Source organism: Capricornis sumatraensis, chromosome 1 (genome assembly GCF_032405125.1).
Source record: "Capricornis sumatraensis isolate serow.1 chromosome 1, serow.2, whole genome shotgun sequence".
NCBI lineage: Eukaryota > Metazoa > Chordata > Mammalia > Artiodactyla > Bovidae > Capricornis > Capricornis sumatraensis.
Window position 1 is genome coordinate 922,427 of NC_091069.1, and position 19,384 is coordinate 941,810.

The 19,384-nt window shown below is 58.7% G+C and overlaps 3 protein-coding genes across 6 annotated transcripts; 1 reads left to right on the forward strand and 2 right to left on the reverse strand.

Annotated features, from left to right (window-relative positions):
• The first annotated feature begins 1,247 nt into the window (after positions 1 to 1,247).
• CLIC3 (chloride intracellular channel 3) lies at positions 1,248 to 3,079 on the forward strand. Its single transcript, XM_068987268.1, has 6 exons — positions 1,248 to 1,283; positions 2,041 to 2,150; positions 2,223 to 2,348; positions 2,464 to 2,570; positions 2,646 to 2,821; positions 2,921 to 3,079. The coding sequence occupies exons 1-6, from the start codon at positions 1,248 to 1,250 to the stop codon at positions 3,077 to 3,079; spliced, it is 714 nt and encodes a 237-aa protein (XP_068843369.1).
• A 657-nt stretch (positions 3,080 to 3,736) lies between these two features.
• Positions 3,737 to 5,219, reverse strand: PAXX (PAXX non-homologous end joining factor). 4 transcript variants are annotated; one of them, XM_068982537.1, is made up of 7 exons: positions 5,067 to 5,219; positions 4,937 to 4,997; positions 4,659 to 4,708; positions 4,389 to 4,579; positions 4,233 to 4,307; positions 3,985 to 4,069; positions 3,737 to 3,887 (listed from the first exon to the last, which is right to left on the reverse strand). In XM_068982537.1, the coding sequence occupies exons 1-7, from the start codon at positions 5,177 to 5,179 to the stop codon at positions 3,848 to 3,850; spliced, it is 615 nt and encodes a 204-aa protein (XP_068838638.1). In that variant the 5' UTR covers positions 5,180 to 5,219; the 3' UTR covers positions 3,737 to 3,847. The 4 variants fall into 4 exon arrangements, with proteins under 4 accessions (XP_068838638.1, XP_068838656.1, XP_068838628.1 ...); XM_068982555.1 differs by lacking the exon at positions 4,659 to 4,708 and having other exon boundaries at positions 4,389 to 4,539; XM_068982527.1 differs by having other exon boundaries at positions 3,760 to 4,069.
• A 12,492-nt stretch (positions 5,220 to 17,711) lies between these two features.
• On the reverse strand, positions 17,712 to 19,092 carry LCNL1 (lipocalin like 1). The gene is made up of 4 exons (XM_068988626.1): positions 18,994 to 19,092; positions 18,541 to 18,680; positions 17,962 to 18,035; positions 17,712 to 17,830 (listed from the first exon to the last, which is right to left on the reverse strand). Exons 1-4 carry the CDS (start codon positions 19,090 to 19,092, stop codon positions 17,712 to 17,714), a joined length of 432 nt encoding a protein of 143 aa, XP_068844727.1.
• Between the last annotated feature and the right edge of the window lie 292 nt (positions 19,093 to 19,384).

Below are 19,384 nucleotides of genomic sequence, written 5' to 3' on the forward strand. Positions count from 1 at the left end.
CCGTTTACCGGGAGTGTTTCCCCACATCCTTGCCAAGAATATGGTTGTCACATTTCTGTCCGTTGAACCACAAACCATTATCTATCTTGTTCTGATTTGTTCTTGAAATAAGTGTGCGCTGAAACCCTCGTGTGTTCTGTTGGGTGTTTTATTTCCTTTATTCTGAGCCACCTGTTCATTGCACCATTTTCCTAGCGGACGTGTGAGGGTGTTTCCACACACAGGCCATCTGGGGAGCAGGTCCAGGTGTGGAGGGCCCGGGCCCCCCTCCAGGATGGGCTGTGTGATAAGGAAGCAGGAACCCAGCTGGGCGACCCCCACCAGTGGTTGCAGAGCCGCCCGTGGTGGTGGCAGGTGGGTCGGAGGCCCAGGCCCCGAGGCCACAGTACGGCCAGGTCAGCCCGGCTCGGCTCGTGGCGGGGCCTGTGCCCGGGGCCCTAACCAGTGCTGGGTCTGGGGAGGGGCTGTCAGGCTGGGCCCGAGCGGGGCGGGGCCCTGGGCCTGGAGGAAGGCGCGTGCAGACCCCACGGTGGCCACCAGGCGGCGCGGCACCTCCACAGCCCGCCCCGAGGCCCCCGAGGCCCGGCCCGGGCGGGGGACGCTGCGAGCGGCCGCTACTGGGCAGGTGCGCGCGCACCTGGGGGGCTGCCAACCCCCAGCCTCTTCTGTCCCTTCCTTCCAGTCCGAGAGGAGGGCGGTTCCCATGGGTCAGAAACTTGTGGCTTCTAACACCAAGAGCTCTTCTTTTCAAAGGTTAAGGACCGGGAGAAACACACCGCGACCGCACAGGGGAGAGGCAGGGGCGTGGGGTGGGCGGGCGCGCCCCGGGGACAGCTCACAGGTAGGAAGGGGGCGTCCCTTCCAAGTGGCTTCCCACTCTTGTGACGCCCTGGTCGGCAGGTGAGGAAACTGAGGCTGTGGCCAGGCTATTCCCAACTCCCCTGCTCCCTGGCCTGGGCGTCCACTGCGGGGAGGGCAGCGGGGTTTTCGGTGCGGGCGACCCTGACCCAGAGCTGCCCCCGCCGTCCACTGCCTCCTCCTCCATCACTCTGTCGCCTTCCCTCCCCCGGGACCCCTGGGGGCTTCGGTCCGGTCTGAGCTCCCTTGTGCCCGCCCCGCAGGAGCCTGGCAGCCTTCCCAGCCGAGGTGACTCCACAGGGCGGGCCGGGGCTGGGGAGGGCGGGGCGCTTGGAGAACCTTAAAGGGCGCTCCCAGCCCGCCCAGGCCCTGCTGCCGCGGCTCCCACCATGGCTGAGGCCGGCAAGCTCCAGCTGTTCGTCAAGGTGCCAGGCTGCCGGGGCTGGGGGAGGTCCCGGGGAGGGATGCTCTGTGGGGCTCTACTTTCTGGGGCAGGCTGGGGGGGGGGGGGTCTGCGGCTGTGTCCCCTGAGGCGGTGGGCTCAGGCTGTCTCATGCAGGCTGTGTAACTGGGTGGGGGGGACAGGGGGTGCATTAGAAGGGAGAGCACGCCATCCCCGAAAGGGCTGAGGTGGCCCCATTCTCCTGCAAAAAAAGCCCCTTAGGGGTTGCACCAGGCAGGTAGCCTGAGGCCGGGGCTCAGGGGCTGTGCCAGGCAGCCCCCTCGGTGCCCAGATCTGTGATCCCTGCGAAGGGACTGCCAGGTCCTGGCCTCCTCCCACCCTTGGAGCCCAGGGCAGCAAGGTGCCCAGTTGGACGGGATGAATCACTCAGAAAACAGCTCCATTGGCCCGACCCACCCTTATGACCAGCCTGCAGGGCCTGGTGCCCAGGGGCCTGGCCTCTGCCCAGGCTCTGAAGATAAGGGTCAAGGGGCCAGGCCCCACAGCCAGGGTCCCACCCCTGCACCCCTCATCCTGGCACCCTGCCCAGCCTCCAGGCCCTTGGCAGCTCCGCAGACCCCTCCTCCCAGGGACCAAGTCAAGGGCCTTCACCGGCCACTTGTCGAGGTTGTGCCTGAGAGCGCAGGAGCCCTGGGCTTGCTCTGGTCTCTGGGCAGCAGGAGCCCGCAGGGGTCCTGGGTGTGCCCCCTGCCCTGGCAGCCCCGTGTCCCCCACTCCAGGCCAGCGAGGATGGCGAGAGCGTGGGCCACTGCCCCTCCTGCCAGAGGCTCTTCATGATCCTGCTTCTCAAGGGTGTGCCCTTCACACTCACCACTGTGGACACCCGCAGGTAAGCCCTGCCCCGGGACCCTGGCCTCGCGCTCCTCTGCCAGCCACCTCCCGCCCTGCCTCGTGCCCACAGGTCCCCGGAGGTGCTGAAGGACTTCGCCCCAGGCTCCCAGCTGCCCATCCTGCTCTGCGACAGCGACGCCAAAACCGACACGCTGCAGATCGAGGAGTTTCTGGAGGAGACGTTGGGGCCCCCAGAGTGAGGGCCGGGCGCAGAGGGGCCCGCGGACAGGCCACCCCCGGGCAGAGCCCAGGAAGGGCAGAGCGGGCCGGGAAGGGGCCGCGGGCTCTGACTCGCACCCCTCCCCCTCCAGATTCCCCAGCTTGGCGCCCAGATACAGGGAGTCTGCCGCAGCGGGCAACGACGTCTTTCACAAGTTCTCCGCCTTCATCAAGAACCCGGTGCCCGCACAGGACGACGGTGAGGGTCTGGAGGCGCGGCGAGGGTGGGGGGAGAGGCGCCCTGGCCGGTCCTCACCGGGCCCCTCCCCCTCAGCTCTGTACCAGCAGCTGCGGCGCGCCCTCGCCAAGCTGGACAGCTACCTGCGCGCGCCCCTGGAGCACGAGCTGGGGCGCGAGCCGCAGCTGCGCGAGTCCCGCCGCCGCTTTCTGGACGGCGATCAGCTCACGCTGGCCGACTGCGGCCTGCTGCCCAAGCTGCACGTCGTGAACGTGAGCGCCGGGGCGGGGCGCGGCGGGGCGGGGCGGGGCGCGGCCGGGCGGGGCAGGGCAGACCCGCCAGGAGACCCTGTCGGCGCCCCTCGCCCGCAGACGGTGTGCGCGCACTTCCGCCAAGCTCCCATCCCCGCTGAGCTGCGCGGCGTCCGCCGCTACCTGGACTGCGCCCTGCAAGAGGAGGAGTTCAAGTACACGTGTCCCCACAGCGCCGAGATCCTGGCGGCGTACCGGCCCGTCGTGCGCCCCCGCTAGCGCCCCCGCCACCTGCCCACTCGTCTGCAGCCCCATAAAGGCACCTCTGCCCCGGTGAGCGCGAAGGGGCATCGGAGGGACCAGAGGCCCTCAGTTTCTGCCACTCCCAAACGCCCACCGTGGGCCGCTCAACTCCAGACAACAGCCCAGGATAGGCAGGGAAGCCGGTGGGCGGGGTGCGGCCCATCTCCCTACTGCTCCGGGGTGGCGGGACTGGACTGGGCTCCCAAACCAGTCAGGCCAGGGTGGGGCGGCAGGATGGCTGGGGAGGGTGGGGAACGAAGCCCCGTATGGGCAACTCCGGGCCAGAGGGCGGGCCCCACATTCCTCAGCTCTGCCCAAGCGCAGGCAGGCCACCCCCCACCTCCCTGGCCATCGTGTGGGGTCTGCACCACTGAGGCGTGTGCCCCAGCAGCAGGAACAAGGTTTCTAGCCTCTCAGAGCCCCACCCTTGCACAGCTGGCTGGGCTCCTGGGAGTGCCCCTGGGCGTGCCAAGCAAGGACAGGTGGGCAGGGATAGAGAGGTGGGCAGTCTCACCAGGAAGCACAGAGCCTGACACGGCCCCATGCCTGGCCCGCGGGCCTGGGAGCCAGCGTCTGGCCATGACCTCGTGACTTTTGCCAAATGAAGATGTTTATTTGATGGGGAAGGGGCTGGAGGAGTGGCCTTGTTCGTGCCTGGCAGCAGGCTGGGCAGGTGCTGGCGGGAGGTCCAGGGGGCCGCCCCTGCCCTCGCCTCACAGGCACTGTCCTGACTCTGTGGTGCCTTCAGGGATCATCAAAGTCTACACCACTTGCCGGCTTCTTACTGGGAGAGAAGAGGGGATGACGCTGTGGTGTGTGGAGGGGCGGGCAGGGTCCACGCTGGACAATGGGCACAGGAGGGACGGGGGGTGGGGGGGCACCTCTTGAAGCCGGGGTTGATGAGAGACTCCCCTGGACACCGCCTCTTGACCCCAGGTCCAGGGCCACCTCTCTGAGGATCTGGGTCTGGGGAAACAGGAGGAGGGCGGGGGGTCCTGAGTCCAGCAAGACCCCAGGCCCACGACCCCCTCCCACGAGGACAGAGCCCCTCTCGGGACTTTGAGGCTTATTCTTGAGTCCCAGCAGAGTCAGCAGGGTGCCAAACCGAGTCACAAGTGACAGGCCTTACCTGGTAAGAAGAGATGAGGCCCCGCCTGCCAGGCGCTCTTCCTGGGGCTGGTGGCTGTCTCCTCTGCTGCAGCAGCTGGGGGGTGGAAAGCAGGAATGCAGGCCCGGCCTGGGGGACCCTAGTGAGCCTAGGTGGGGGGTTCCCACCCCCACCTACCTGCCAGCTGCCGCTCCAAGCTGCACACACGCTTTGCCAGGCCCAGCATCAGTGTCTGCAACCTGGAGGCTGCCTCTGGGCCTGGCACCTTGGACAGGTCAAGTTCCAGCGCCGAGGGCCCCCCTGAAAGGGTCAGGGATGCTCTGTCTTCCTGCAGGGTGAGAGTCACAGCTTGCTGCTCGCAGGCTGCCCTGGGGAAGGAGGGGGGCTGAGTACCGTGGCCACATCCACTGCTCCCCACCCACCCTGCCTCTCTGCTCAGAGGCTCACCTGAATCGGAGGGCGATGTCTTCAGCTGCACTGAGGCCAAAACGGGCTTGCTACAGGGCACAAGGGCTGGTCATCAGGGGCCTGAGACCCTACGGCCTCTGGGGACACCCTCAATCTGCGCGACCACAGCCTCCCGGGACAGCTGCAGGGCCGTGGGAGGGGTGTCCAGGTACTTCTGGGAAATTCCAGGCCGCCCCCTGAGAGCCCACAGGCGGTCCGCGCTGCAGGTGTGTGGTGCAGGGGGCGCCTCCCGGCCACCCAGGAGCCCCGTTACCCACCAGGGCCGCCAGGCGGTCCGGCGTGAAGCAGGTGCTCCAGAGCTCCGCGGCGTCCGTCACACTGCGGGGCAGGGGCAGTCAGGCCGGGCCGCCCGCGACCCCTCGCAGCCCCGCGGGACCCACTACTCACCAGAGGTTGAAGCCGCCGCGTTCCCCGGGCCCGCCGCCCTCCCCCTCGCAGTAGCACACGAAGCGCGGGGGTCCGGGGCCCGGCGGCAGCGTGCAGAGAGGCGGCGGCACCATGGCGCCTAGGCAGGCGGAGGGACCCGGCGGGCAGGGCTTCGGGGCCGGGGCGCCTGCGGGCCCGAGGCGCCGGCCGATCTAGGGCGCCTCGGGACCTGGAGCGCCTGCGCGAGCAAAAGGCTTCCGGAGCGGGGCGGGCTGGGGCGGGGCTTGGCCCGGGGCGGAGCCTGCGCCGTGGGGCGGGGCTTGGCCCGGGGCGGAGCCTGCGCCGTGGGGCGGGGCTTAGTCCGGGGCGGAGCCTGCGCCGCGGGGAGGGGCGACGTGCACGGCTCTGGCTCCCGGGTTGCTCTCACCGAACCTGGTCACCGTCTGGGGCTCTTTGGACCTTACCTTCTGCGCGCCCCCTGTCCCCGCTGAGTCCGGGGCTCCCCCCTTGGCGCAAGCCCTGGGGGGGCGTAAGCCCCGCCGGCCACCACTTTGGCCTCAGATCTCTTTGACCCCCCTCTCTGGTCCCTGCGGCCTCCCCCTGGCCTCCGCACCCCGCTTCCTGTGTCAACTGGAAAAAGTCAAATACAAAGCACAATAAAGTATGGTGACTCGCGCCAGCTTTCCGGCCTTCCGCCCCTCGTTTGTTCGCTCCGCCATGTTTAGCCAGCGCCCCTTGCTTCCCGGTGTTGTCCCGGCCCGGAGCTCACCTTGATCAGTAGCCAGGTCTCTGATCTCCTGGAGCTGGGGAGCGCTCACTGGATGGACAATGAAGCATGAAGTCCTCAGGTCGCGCCCAGTGCCCTCTGAGCTGTGACCTGGAAGAAGAGAGGGATGGAGCACGCCAGGAAAGGGGGCACCAGGCAGAGGGGGCGGCCTCTGTAGAAGCCCTGCTGTGGGCACAGGACAGCTCTGCCCCAGGCTTTGTGAGGCCAGGGTGACAGGACCGAGGCATATGGGGGGTGGCTGGCAGGTGGGTTTGTGAGCTGTGATGATGGGTTTCAAACGTGCCTGCAGCCAAGCCTGCTGCAACCGGCCGCTGCCTCCTGCTTCGCAGCCCTCACCCGCCCCCCCCCGCCCCCCCCACCCAGCGCCGGGCTCCCGCCTCGGGACCTCTGCGTGCGCTGTTGTCTGCCTGGCACCCCCTCCCCAGACTCACGCACTCCCTCAGGTCTTTACGCAGAGGCCCCTTACCGGTGAGGCCTTCTCTTGTTTTATACCTGATTTCAACACCCTGCCCCGCATCTCCTGTCCTCTCCTCTCTGTATTTACTCGCTTTTCAGCTTGTCACTATACAAGGTATCTTCTGATGTACCTGCGGTGACAGCAGCCTCTAAGACGGCCCCCAACCGAGTGCCCTCCTAGTTTTGCACCTTTGGGGACCCCTCCCCTGAGCCTGCGCTGGATGGAGCCCCTCGAGGATAGCCGATAGAATGTGCCGGAAGCGATGGGCTGCCACTTCTTTCTTCCTCTGGAATTGCTCACACAGCCCAAGGAGCCCGGTGGCAAAGGACCAAAGCCCAGCGCGTGGAAACCCAGACCCCGACCCTCTCCCGGAGGAGCCTTCCGCTGGGAACACAGCCCCCCCCAGAGGGCACACAGCCAGCTTCTGGACCCTCAGAAACAGGCAGATAACACACGCTATTTCCAGCCGCTGAGTGCTGGGGTTAATCTTTCTGCAGTAGATTACTAATACGGTTATTTATTCTCTTTCTTGCCCATTTTACCATGAGGTTCACAAGGGCAGGACTTTCTGTCTGTGTCATTCGCCCTTGTATTCTCAGTGTTTAAACGGTGGCTGGCACGCTCTTGTTCTGTTGCTAAGTCACGTCAGACTCTTTGTGACCCCCACGGACCACAGCACGCCTTCACTATCTCCATCACTGTCTCCCGGAGTTTGCGCAAACTCATGTCCATCGAATTGGTGGTGCCATCCAACCATCCCATCCTGTCGTCCCCTTCTCCTCCTGCCCTGAGTCTTTCCCAGCATCAGGTCTTTTCTAATGGGTGGAACATAGAGATATTTAATAAATATACAAATGAATGAATGCAGAGGGGAGAGCTGTTGGCGGGTTTAAGCAGGGGTGGGATGGAGGTGTCCATTCTGATTTTTGTGTATAAAGCGCATGTTGAATGTCATGAGGCGGGGGGATCAAGGGTTGCAGTGGTGAAGGCAAGGGGGCAGGGAGAATAGTGGAGGGCTGCTGAGTTCCTACAGCAGAGCTGATGCAGCTGGGGCCAGGGGCTCAGAGTGGAGTTGGAGAGAGGTAGCAGGAAGGAGGGGATGGATCATGGATGACCCCTGCATTTCAGGAGTGTAGAAAAGCCCTTCCCAAGATGATTGAGGCAGGGCAGGATTGGAGGAGACCTGGGGCCTCTCCTTTGCATGGAATCCCTGACATGACTGTATGTCTGATGGAGGTGAGTGAAAGCTGCTGTGCTTGCAAGACTCTAGACGATCGGGCCGGGAGGTGTGAGTGTGGCACCACCACCCCTTGTTGTCCCGTCGCTAAGTCGTGTCCACCTCTATGCGACCCCATGGACTGCGGCACAGCACGCTCCTCTGTCCTGTACCATCTCCTGGAGTTTGCTCAGCCTCATGTCCATTGAATGGAGCCAGTGATGTTATCTAAGCATTGAATCCTCTGCTGGCCCTTCCTCCTTTTGCCTTCCATTTTTCCTAGCATCAGGGTCTTTTCCAGTGAGTTGGCTCTTCACATCAGGTGACCAACATACTGAAGCTTCAGCTTCAATAGACCTTCCAAAGAGTATTCCGGGTTGATTTCCCTCAGGACTGACTGGTTTGCTCTCCTTGCAGTCCAAGGGTCCCTCAACAGTCCTCTCCAACACCACAGTTCAGAAGCATCAGTTCTTTGGCACTCAGCCTTCTTTATTGCTCAACTCTCACATCCATACATGACTACTGGAGAAACCCTAGCTTTGACTAGATGGACCTTTGTTGGCAAGCTCGTACATTTGCTTTTTAATACACTGTCGAGGTTTCCCATACTGTCTCTTCCAAGGAGCAAGCACGTTTTAATTTCATGGCTGCAGTCACCGTCTGCAGTGATTCTGGAGACCAAGAAAAAAAAATCTAGCACTGTTTTCTATTTTTTCCCCCAACTATTTGCCATGAAATGATGGGACCATGATCAATGCAAAGAATTAGAGGGGAAAAAAATAGAACGGAAGACTAAAGATCTGTTCAAGAAAACTAGAGATACCAAGGAACACTTCATGCAAAGATGGATGGGCACAATAAAGGCCAGAAATGGTCTGGACCTAACAGAAGGAGGAGAGATTACAAAGAGGTGGGGAGAACACACAGCAGAACTGTACAAACAAGATCTTCGTGACCCAGATACCACGATGGTGTGATCACTCCCCTAGAGCCAGACATCCTGCACTGTGAACTCAAGTGGGCCTTAGAAAGCATCACCACAAACAAAGCTAGTGGAGGTGATGGAATCCAGTTTAGCTATCTCAAATCCTGAAAGATGATGCCGTGAAAGTGCTGCACTCAATATGACAGCAAATTTGGAAAGCTTTTGAGCAGTGGCCACAGGACTGGAAAAGGTCAGTTTTAATTCCAATCCTAAAGAAAGGCAATGCCAAAGAATCTTCAAAGTGAAAGTGAAGTGAAGTTGCTCAGTCGTGTCTGACTGTTTGTGACCCCACGGACTGTAGCCTACCAGTCTCCTCCGTCCATGGTATTTTCCAGGCAAGAATACTGGAGTGGGTTGCCATTTCCTTCTCCAGGAGATCTTACCAACCCAGGGATTGAACCAAGGTCTCCCACATTGTAGGCAGACACTTTACCGTCGGAGCCACCAGGGAAGTCCAAAGAATGTTCAAAGTACCACACAATTGGACTCATCTCACACACTAGCAAAGTAATGCTCAAAATTCTCCAAGCCAGGCTTCAACAGTATGTGAACTGCGAACTTCCAGATGTTAAAGCTGAATTTAGAAAGGCAGAGGAACCAGAGATCAAATTGCCAACATCCGCTGGATCATAGAAAAATCAGTTCAGTTCAGTCGCTCAGTCGTATCCAACTCTTTGCCACCCCATGAATCGCAGCACGCCAGGCCTCCCTGTCCATCACCAACTACCAGAGTTCACTCAGATTCACATCCATTGAATCGGTGATGCCATCCAGCCATCTCATCCTGGGTTGTCCCCTTCTCCTCCTGCCCCCAATCCCTCCCAGCATCAGAGTCTTTTCCAATGAGTCAACTCTTCGCATGAGGTGGCCAAAGTACTGGAGCTTCAGTTTTAGCATCATTCCTTCCAAAGAAATCCCAGGGCTGATCTCCTTCAGAATGGACTGGTTGGATCTCCTTGCAGTCCAAGGGACTCTCAAGAGTCTTCTCCAACACCACAGTTCAAAAGCATCAATTCTTCGGCACTTAGCCTTCTTCACAGTCCAACTCTCACATCCATACATGACCACAGGAAAAACCATAGCCTTGACTAGACGGACCTTAGTCGGCAAAGTAATGTCTCTGCTTTGGAATATACTATCTAGGTTGGTCATAACTTTTCTTCCAAGGAGTGTCTTTTAATTTCACGGCTGCAGTCACCATCTGCAGTGACTTTGGAGCCCCCCAAAATAAAGTCTGACACTGTTTCCACTGTTTCCCATCTATTTCCCATGAAGTGATGGGACCAGATGCCATGATCTTCGTTTTCTGAATGTTGAGCTTTAAGCCAACTTTTTCACTCTCCTCTTTCACTTTCATCAAGAGGCTTTTTAGTTCGTCTTCACTTTCTGCCATAAGGGTGGTGTCATCTGCATATCTGAGGTTATTGACATTTCTCCCGGCAATCTTGATTCCAGCTCGTGCTTCTTCCAGTCCAGCGTTTCTGGTGATGTACTCTGCATATAAGTTAAATAAGCAGGGTGACAATATACAGCCTTGACATACTCCTTTTCCTATTTGGAACCAGTCTGTTGTTCCATGTCCAGTTCTAACTGTTGCTTCCTGACCTGCATACAGATTTCTCAAGAGGCAGGTTAGGTGGTCTGGTATTCCCATCTCTTTCAGAATTTTCCACAGTTTATTGTGATCCACACAGTTAAAGGCTTTGGCATAGTCAATAAAGCAGAAATAGATGTTTTTCTGGAACTCTCTTGCTTTTTCCATGATCCAGTGGATGTTGGCAATTTGATCTCTGGTTCCTCTGCCTTTTCTAAAACCAGCTTGAACATCAGGAAGTTCACGGTTCATATATTGCGGAAGCCTGGCTTGGAGAATTTTGAGCATTACTTTACTAGCATGTGAGATGAGTGCAATTGTGCGGGAGTTTGAGCATTCTTTGGCATTGCCTTTCTTTGGGACTAGAATGAAAACTGACCTTTTCCAGTCTTGTGGCCACTGCTGAGTTTTCCAAATTTGCTGGCATATTGAGTGCAGCACTTTGACAGCATCACCTTTCAGGATTTGAAACAGCTCAACTGGAATTCCATCACCTCCACTAGCTTTGTTTGTAGTGATGCTTTCTAAGGCCCACTTGACTTCACATTCCAACAAGTGTTTCTTGACTTCCTACTTTTGCATCCCAGTCCCCTATAATGAAAAGGACATCTTTTTTGGGTGTTAGTTCTAGAAGGTCTTGTAGGTCTTCATAGAACTGTTCAACTTCAGCTTCTTCAGCATTACTGGTCGGGGCATAGACTTGGATTACCGTGATATTGAATAGTTTGCCTTGGAGACGAACAGAGATCATTCTGTCGTTTTTGAGATTGCATCCAAGTACTGCATTTAGGACTCTTTTGTTGACCATGATGGCTACTCCATTTCTTCTGAGGGATTCCTGCCTGCAGTAGTAGATATAATGGTCATCTGAGGTAAATTCACCCATTCCAGGCCATTTTAGTTCACTGATTCCTAGAATGTCGACGTTCACTCTTGCCATCTCTTGTTTGACCACTTCCAATTTGCCTTGATTCATGGACCTGACACTCCAGGTTCCTATGCAATATTGCTCTTTACAGCATCGGACCTTGCTTCTATCACCAGTCCCATCCACAGCTGGGTGTTGCTTTTGCTTTGGCTCCATCCCTTCATTCTTTCTGGAGTTATTTCTCCTCTGATCTCCAGTAGCATACTGGGCACCTACTGACCTGGGGAGTTCCTCTTTCAGTATCCTATCATTTTGCCTTTTCATACTGTTCATGGGGTTCTCAAGCAAGAATACTGAAGTGGCTTGCCATCCCTTCTCCAGTGGACCACATTCTGTCAGACCTCTCCACCATGACCTGCCCGTCTTGGGTGGCCCCTCAGGCATGGCTTAGTTTCATTGAGTTAGATAAGGCTGTGGTCCTAGTGTGATTAGATTGACTAGTTTTCTGTGAGTATGGTTTCAGTGTGTCCGCCCTCTGATGCCTTCTTGCAACACCTACCATCTTACTTGGGTTTCTCTTACCTTGGGCGTGGGGTATCTCTTCACGGCGGCTCCAGCAAAGCGCAGCCACTGCTCCTTACCTTGGATGAAGGGTATCTCCTCACCGCCGCCCTTCCTGACCTTCAACGTGGGATGGCTCCTCTAGGCCCTCCTACGCCCTCGCAGCCACCGCTCCTTGGACGTGGGGTTGCTCCTCCTGGCCGCCGCCCTGGCCTCAGATGCAGGATAGCTCCTCTCGGTAGCTTCCTGCACCATTGCAGCCTGGCACTCTAGGCCACTTGCCCCTGACCTCGGACGTGGGGTAGCTCCTCTCGGCCGCGCTTAGTGCGCCGGGCGCAGCCGCCTGCCAGAAAACCATCTACTTCTGCTTTATTGACCACACCAAAACCTTTGACTGTGTAGATCACAACAGACTGTAGACAATTCTTAAAGACCTGGGCATACCAGACCACCTGACCTGCCTCCTGAGAAATCTGTATGCAGGTCAAGAAGCAGTTAGAACTGGACATGGAACAACAGACTGGTTCCAAATGGGAAAAGGAGTATGTCAAGGCTGTATATTGTCACCCTGCTTACTTAACTTATATGCAGAGTACATCATGAGAAATGCTGGGCTGGATGAAACACAAGCTGGAGTCAAGTCTGCCAGAAAAAATATCAATAACCTCAGATATGCAGATGACACCACCCTTATGGCAGAAAGTGAAGAGGAACTAAAAAGCCTCTTGATGAAAGTGAAAGAGGAGAGTGAAAAAGTTGGCTTAAAGCTCAGCATTCAGAAAATGAAGATCATGGCATCTGGTCCCATCACTCCATAGCAAATAGATGGGGAAACAGTGGAAACAGTGACAGGCTTTATTTTCTTGGGCTTCAAAATCACTGCAGATGGTGACTGCAGCCATGAAATTAAAAGACGCTTGCTCCTTGGAAGAAAAACTATGACCAACATAGACAGCATATTAAAAAGCAGAGACATGACTTTGCCGACAAAGTTCCATCTAGTCAAAGCTACAGTTTTTCCAGTGGTCATGTATGGATGTGAGAGTTGGACCATAAAGAAAGCTGAGTGCCAAAGAATTGATGCTTTTGAACTGTGGTGTTGGAGAAGACTCTTGAGAGTCCCTTGGACTGCAGGGAGATCCAATCAGTCCATCCTAAAGGAGATCAGTCCTGAGTGTTCATTGGAAGGACGGATGCTGAAGCTGAAGCTCCAATACTTTGGCCACCTGATGTGAAGAACTGACTCTTTGGAAAAGACTCTGATGCTGGGCAAGATTGAAGGCAAGAGGAGAAGGGGATGACAGAGGATGAGATGGTTGGATCGCATCACCGACTCAATGAACATAAGTTTGAGCAAGCTGCAGGAGTTGGTGATGGGCAGGGAGGCCTGGTGTGCTGCAGTCCATGGGGCCGCAAAGAGTCGACATGTCTGAGTGACTGAACTGAACTGATGGAACCGGATGCCATGATTATAGTTTTTTGAATGTTGAGTTTTAAGCCAGGTTTTCCACTCTCTTCTTTCACCTTCATCGAGAGGGTCTCTAATTCCTCTTTGCTTTCTACCACTAAGATGGTGTCATCTGCATATCGGATGTTATTGATGTTTCTCCTAGCAATCTTGATTCCAGCTTGAGTTTCAATTAGCTTGGCATTTCTCATGATGTACTCTCAATATAAGTTAAATCAGACAATATACAGCTTTGATGTACTCCTTTCCTAATTTTGAACCAGTCTATTATTCCTCGCCCATTCTAACTGTTGCTTCTTGACCTGTGTACAGGTTTCTCAGGAGGCAGGGAAGGTGGTCTGGTATCCCCATCTCTTTCAGAATTTTCCAGTTTGTTGTGATCCACACAGTCAAAGGCTTTAGCATAGTCAATGAAGCAATAGTAGATGTTTTTCTGGGATTCTCTTGCCTTTTCTATGATCCAAAGGATGTTGGCCATCTGATCTCTGGTTCCTCTGTCTTTTCTAAATCCAGCTTGTTCTTGGTTCACATACGTTTGAAGTCTAGCTTGAAGGATTTTGAGCATTACCCTGCTAGCATGTGAAATGAGTGCAATTGTGAGGTAGCTTGAGCATTCTTTGGCATTGCCTTTCTTTGGGATTGGAATGAAAACTGACCTTTTCCAGTCCTGTGGCCACTGCTGAGTTTTCCAAATTTGCTGGCATATTGAGTGCAGCACTTTCACAGCATCATCTTTTAGGATTTGAAACAGCTCAGCTGGACTTCCCGCACCTCCACTAGCTTTGTTCGTAGCAATGCTTCCTGAGGCCCACTTGATTTCACACTCCAAATGTCTGACTCTAGGTGAGTGATCGCACATTGTGGTTATCTGGCTCATTAAGACTTTTTTTTGTACAGTTCTGTGTATTCTTGCCACTTCTTAATATGGACGCTCCTGACTCCATTTTAAATATGGTTTCTATTTATGAATCTTTACATTTCCTCCTGTGGAGATGTTTCTCTGAAAGCATTGCTGATCAACTGGCAGGTTTTTGGTTTTTTTCCCAGATACAGCAACTTTTCCCCTTGACGCCAGGGAGGACCCTTCCTGGATATCGTGTCCCCCGGGACAGGGAGCGTGTACATATGGAGATCTCTTCAGGTCAAATTCAAGTAGCAGAACGGGTCGGAGGGGGTGCTCAGAAATCTCCTGTCGGAAGCCTGTGCCTTAGAACAGTGGATGCAGAAGGCACACTTGAGCCGGAGAGAATTAAACAAGCACTCTGGGGAGGCATGGCTGATGCAAGAATTAAGGCGTGGGGGAGTGATTCTGGATTATACATGATTTGACTTAAACTTTACGCTAATTAGAGCAGCCTGTCTTATGGCCTGTCAAACATGAACTGTGTATCTGCTTTAACACAGTGAGGAGGGAGGGGAAAATGCGTTACCTGATTGCTTAGAATGTCCACTCTGAGTACAGGGATAATTGCCACCTCCTGCCCCTTCCTCCCCAGCGACAGTGCTGTACTCCTTGGAAGGTGAGAGTCCCTTCCCAGACACCAAGGTCATGCTGGCTTGCTGTGCACTTGCTGCCCTGTCTTCAGACCTTGAGAAAATGTATTCCTGTCGTGTTTGGTGTTTGTTGTTCTGACAAGATAGAGAGCTGTGGTTCAGGCATCCACATTGGACCCGGGTGGCCATTGTGGATGTGGTTTCAGACAGCTCCTGCCTCGCTGGGAACTTGAATGTTTTAAGCTGGATCAGACTTTGCTAGCCACAACCACCTGCGACCTGTTGGTCTCAAGGTCTCTCCTTGTAGCTGTGTGTTTTGGACCCCACTGATTCTTGCCCTACAAACAGCCTTCCTCCTTGTCAGCTTCTATCCCAGTTCCTGACAGTTTATGTATCTTTGCAGTTCTTGCCTGTCTAAATGTCCCTCCGCATTTTGCAGCCTGGGGAGCACGATTCAAGTGCTTCTTAAGTCTGGGCCTTCTGGTCTACAGCCCTCAGGTCAGCTCAGATGAAACTCTTCTGTCCCTATGGTCAACGTGAATCTTCAGTGACCAGTCCAAGCTGATTAACAAGGAGAGCTCGACAGAAAGAAAAGACACAGTTTAAGGGAAAAAAAGAGAGACGGTTGGGGACTCCCCTGACAGTCCAGGGGCTTGGGTTTGGTCCCTGGTGGGGGAACATGCCATGTGGCGTGGCCAAAAGCAGAGAGGAGGTCTAGGAGGAGGTTTGGGAGGAGCCCCTGTGATTCCTCGGAGCCCGGTGCTGGGGGTTGGGAGGATGTTGGAAAGGCTGGTTAGAGGCTGAAACTAAAGGCTCCTGAGTGCTTGGGCGTGGAACGATCTTTTTCCCAGTGACCGGGCTCTTTGTAATAATACCGGTGGCGTCAGCGGAGGGGGCCCTTGTTGGCCACCTAAGGTGTTTGGCCTTTGCTCTCTTGAGGGGACCCACGGGCCGGTTGTGGGCTGAGGAGTGGCGCGCTGACCGCGACACGTGCAGCCTTGGGACCCGGGTGGGCAGCTGGCTGAAGGCTGCCCCCTTGTGGCCAGAGCAGGGCGTGCAGGACTGGGCCCTTCGGCAGGCGCCAGGGCCGTGGCCCTGCCGGGGTCCGGAGGGCTGCGGGGACAGGCTGCACCTCCCCGCCCCACAGGGAGTCCCCGCTCTTAGGCGATTTCCAGGCCGCCTTCTCTCGGTCTGTGTGGAAGCCGAATGTCAACCAACGAACCAGCCGATCAACTGGGAATTTCCTGGCGGCCCAGCGGGTAGGACTGGGCGCTTTCACTGCCGGGGCCCTGGGTGTGCTCCCTGCCCGGAGAGCGAAGTTCCCACAAGCTGCGCGTCTCGGCCAAGGGGGCTGGCGGAGAGCACGCTGAATAGACCAACTGGTTCATCGCCAGTCCCTCTCTAGATGCCTGTCTTGTGGGCAGCTGGCCTCTTAGGTGGGAGGGGCCGGCTCTCTGCGCCTTCCTACCTACTGCCTGCCTCTGCGGGACAGGTGCCAGGCTGGGGGCAGGGGCAGACGGGACAGGTCCCGCCCCTGTGGTGCCCACAGCGGGTCAGAGCCTGGCCGGCTGGCCGGGCAGCAGCGGCACCGGTGGGGGTCCCGGTGTGCAGGGGTGAGGGGCTGTCTGGGGCCCCTGGGACGTGGGGGCTCTTCCTCCCAGGGATCGCGCTGCCCGGAAGGGCCCAGATGGAGAACGCTAGTCTGGTAGGACAGGGCTGCGTTTCTACTGAAAACCATCCAGCCAGCTGACGAGCGGAAAGAGTAGCGCAGCAAGCTGTCACCCGCGGGAGCGCGGTCAGCTTTCTACATGTTCACTTTGTGCACGACTGTTTTCTGGACGAGTCACATCGCAGATGCCGTGCCACTTTACCCTGAAATGATTTGGGGCCAGCCGTGAAAGGACAGCACGACTTCCCTCATAAACACAACGGCAGGACAGACATCTGTGGGCAGGCGACAGGGAGAGGGGGTGCTGGAGGGCAGGCCAGGGTGGATGGGGTGCAGGCTCCCCCCGGGCTGTAGGGGGGCCCCGGTGTGGGGGACCCGGGGCCCAAGGAGCCCAGGTGCCTACCGGGCGTGAGTCGGGGGTCACGTTCTCGGGCAGCTGCAGGTCTGCACCCCTGGCCTGGCGCCTGGGGTCCGAGGGGGATTCAAGGAAGCCACTGAGATGCCTTGTCCGGCCACCAAAGGAGCCACCTCTCTCGGGCCTAGCTCCTGCCCAGGCGGTGGGCAGGGCTGCCAGGCAAGTGTCCTGCCCTGCCCCTCCAGGCCCCGGAACCAGCTGCGGAGCGCTCCCCGGTGGGGATGGAGCCCGAGCCGCACACTGTCCCTCCCAGGCGGCTCCTCTCGCGGGGCGCCCCCGCCTCGGCCCACCCGGCCCCTCTGCCCCTATGTCCAAGAAAGGCGAGGCAGCTGCTTGTGGAGACTCTTTATTGTGCTGGGGGTGGGGTAGAGAGGCAGCCGCTCCTCGAGGAGGACTGGGCCGCGGGCACCGCCATCACCGCCTGGCTCCAGCTCCTGCGCTGCGTCCCTGCCCAGGGTGGGCGGGGCCTCCCGGGTCTACGGGGCGCTGGGCAGCTGCGGTCCAGGCCGCCCCCGATCACCTAGGCCAGGACCTCCGCGCACTGGTCTGTGGAAGAGAGCGGGTCCTGAGAAAACGCCCGGCGCCCCCTCCCCACCTTCCCGGGGCAGAGGTCCTGGACCCTTCCCCGAGGGGCCAAGCCCCTCCCCTGCCTGTGAGCCCCTCCTCCCTCCCCTGGCCCTCCTGTTGTGGGTCCAGCGCCCGAGGAGTGAGCCTTGGGGCCTCCCACACGCCCCCAAACCCCAGTCTGGGTCGGGGGTCCTTCTGCCCCTGCAGCGCTGGGCAGCCAGGAGATGGTGCTCACCTGACTTGGGCAGCAGGACGCCCTGGCTGGGGTTCAGGCCCACTTTGGGTGCCAGCTCCTGCATCCTCTGGGCGCCCTCAGGAAACAGCTCTGGGGCCCGGGCTGAGGGCAGGGGCAGCGTGAGCAGAGGGGCAGGGCTGGGAGGGAGAGGGGGAGGTGGCACGGGGCTGGGGAGGGGCCCAGGGAGACCCTGGGAGACGCTGGTCTCTCCTGCCCCCCAGTCAGGGCTCGCTGGGGAGGCACACGGGGACACAGAAGAGCGGGCCTCCCAAGTGGCCCCAGAGGAGGCTGCGATGGGGTCGGGGCGGCGCGGGTGCGGCCCTTCAGGTGGGTGGGTCTCCCACCACCCGTCACCCACCGTAGAGCTGCAGCCAGATGTTCTTTGCACCCCCCTTCTGAGTCTCGAAGTACACGACGGCGAAGTGCTCGTAGTCGGTGAAAGCCACCCTGATGTCGGTCTGGGCCATAGCTGGGCGGGGGTGGGAGCGTGCTGAGCTGGGCGCCGGCCTGGACGCCCCCTGCCCATCCCCACGGTCCCCGCGAGCCGGCCCTGCCGCTGCCCCCACCCGCCTGGCACCGCCCGCGACGCGCCCGCCTCACCCGCGTTGCTGAACTGCCCGTCCACGGCCCCCTTGGTGAAGGTGCTGTCCGTCTCCTGGCACCCGCCATCGGGCCTGGGAAGGGGACCCCAGCGGCCTGAGCTGCAGCCCCTGCCCACCGCCCAGCCCCACTGGGTGTCCTGAAGACATTGCCCGACCGCGACAAAAACGGCTGCCGCTTGGCTGCTGCTGACTGCCCCGAGGCCACCTGCCTCCCATCAGATCCACGCTTGATCACACGGGTGCTTTACGCTTCACTTAGAGGAGAGGAGACATCCTGGGGCAGAGGCACACAGCCAGGGGACGCGGGGCCTGTAGGGCCTCCCCGTCTCCCCTCCAGACACCGGCATGCGTGCGCACGCACACACGGACACGGCTCCCGCACACCCTCAGGTGGGGCCCCTCTGAGGAGCAGGTGAGCGGGGCTGCTGTTTCGATGGCCCTGCAGCCTAGCACAGGCGGGGCCTGGCTCTGACCCCCCGATGGGTCGGGCGCACCCCTGCTCCCTCCTGGCTCCCACCTGACAGTGCGCTGGTTGGGCCTAAGGCCAGTCCAAGGTGGGACTCCTGGGATCACTTACGTGGGGAACCCAAACTTGATGCCCAGGTTGCCGTTAGCCAAGGAGGTCACCAAGACCACGGGCATCTTCATGTTGTCCTTAGCGTCCAGGAAGCCCTGGTCGTCCGACACCGCCCCAACCACGTACCAGGGGCCCTGGAACTGCAGGGGGACAGGACGAGCTGGGGGCAGCCCCGGCTGCCACATCAAACCTGACCCGAACCTGGGGGGCAGCTGCTCTCATCTGGCTGGCGGCCCAGCGAGTAGTGGGGAAAGAAGTCAGACTTGGGCCTGAGGGGCCTACTGTCCTCTGCACCCCCTGCCCCAAGTCAGCCAGACAGGCGGATGCGGGCTTGGTCCCCTTGAGCTGAGCTTGAACCAGAGTAGGGGCTGGGCTGGGTTCCCTCAGCCCTCTGGCCTGTCTGGTAGAACGCAATCAGACAGAGGCTGCCGGCCCGGGCACGTCCGTGCGCACCTGGCTGGCATCGAAGTCAGCCTGGATGGGGACCTGGGCCTGGCCTGGGGCTGCAGCGAGTAGGGCGAGGGTCCCGCTGATCAGCAGTGTCTGCAGCATCCTGGAAGGCGGCTCTTGCTGACGGCACGGGGCTCCGGAGCAGCAGAGGAGGGTAGGGGTGCCCTCTCCCACTGTGCCTTTATGCCCCTGAGACGCCCTGGGGCGCTGGCCTGCCCGCCTGGGACAGACCCCACTGTGATAGGCTCCGATCGGGTTGCTCCCTGGAGCACTGGCCTGCCCGCCTGGGACAGACCCCCCCCCGTGATAGGCTCCGATCGGGTTGCTCCCTGGAGCACTGGCCTGCTGCCTGGGACAGACCCCACCGTGATAGGCTCCGATCGGGTTGCCCTGG

Coding starts and splice junctions, on each gene's coding strand:
- CLIC3 (XM_068987268.1), top strand. CDS start 1,248: ATGGCTGAGGCCGGCAAGCTCCAGCTGTTCGTCAAG. Junction 1,284..2,040: donor AGCTCCAGCTGTTCGTCAAG/GTGCCAGGCTGC, acceptor CCCCCACTCCAG/GCCAGCGAGGATGGCGAGAG. Junction 2,349..2,463: donor GAGACGTTGGGGCCCCCAGA/GTGAGGGCCGGG, acceptor CTCCCCCTCCAG/ATTCCCCAGCTTGGCGCCCA.
- PAXX (XM_068982527.1), bottom strand. CDS start 5,179: ATGGTGCCGCCGCCTCTCTGCACGCTGCCGCCGGGCCCCGGACCCCCG. Junction 4,580..4,658: donor GACATCGCCCTCCGATTCAG/GTGAGCCTCTGA, acceptor CTCCTTCCCCAG/GGCAGCCTGCGAGCAGCAAG. Junction 4,070..4,232: donor GCCTCATCTCTTCTTACCAG/GTAAGGCCTGTC, acceptor CTGTTTCCCCAG/ACCCAGATCCTCAGAGAGGT.
- LCNL1 (XM_068988626.1), bottom strand. CDS start 19,092: ATGCTGCAGACACTGCTGATCAGCGGGACCCTCGCCCTACTCGCTGCA. Junction 18,681..18,993: donor CTGACTTCGATGCCAGCCAG/GTGCGCACGGAC, acceptor GTCCCCCTGCAG/TTCCAGGGCCCCTGGTACGT. Junction 18,036..18,540: donor ATCAAGTTTGGGTTCCCCAC/GTAAGTGATCCC, acceptor TCCCCTTCCCAG/GCCCGATGGCGGGTGCCAGG.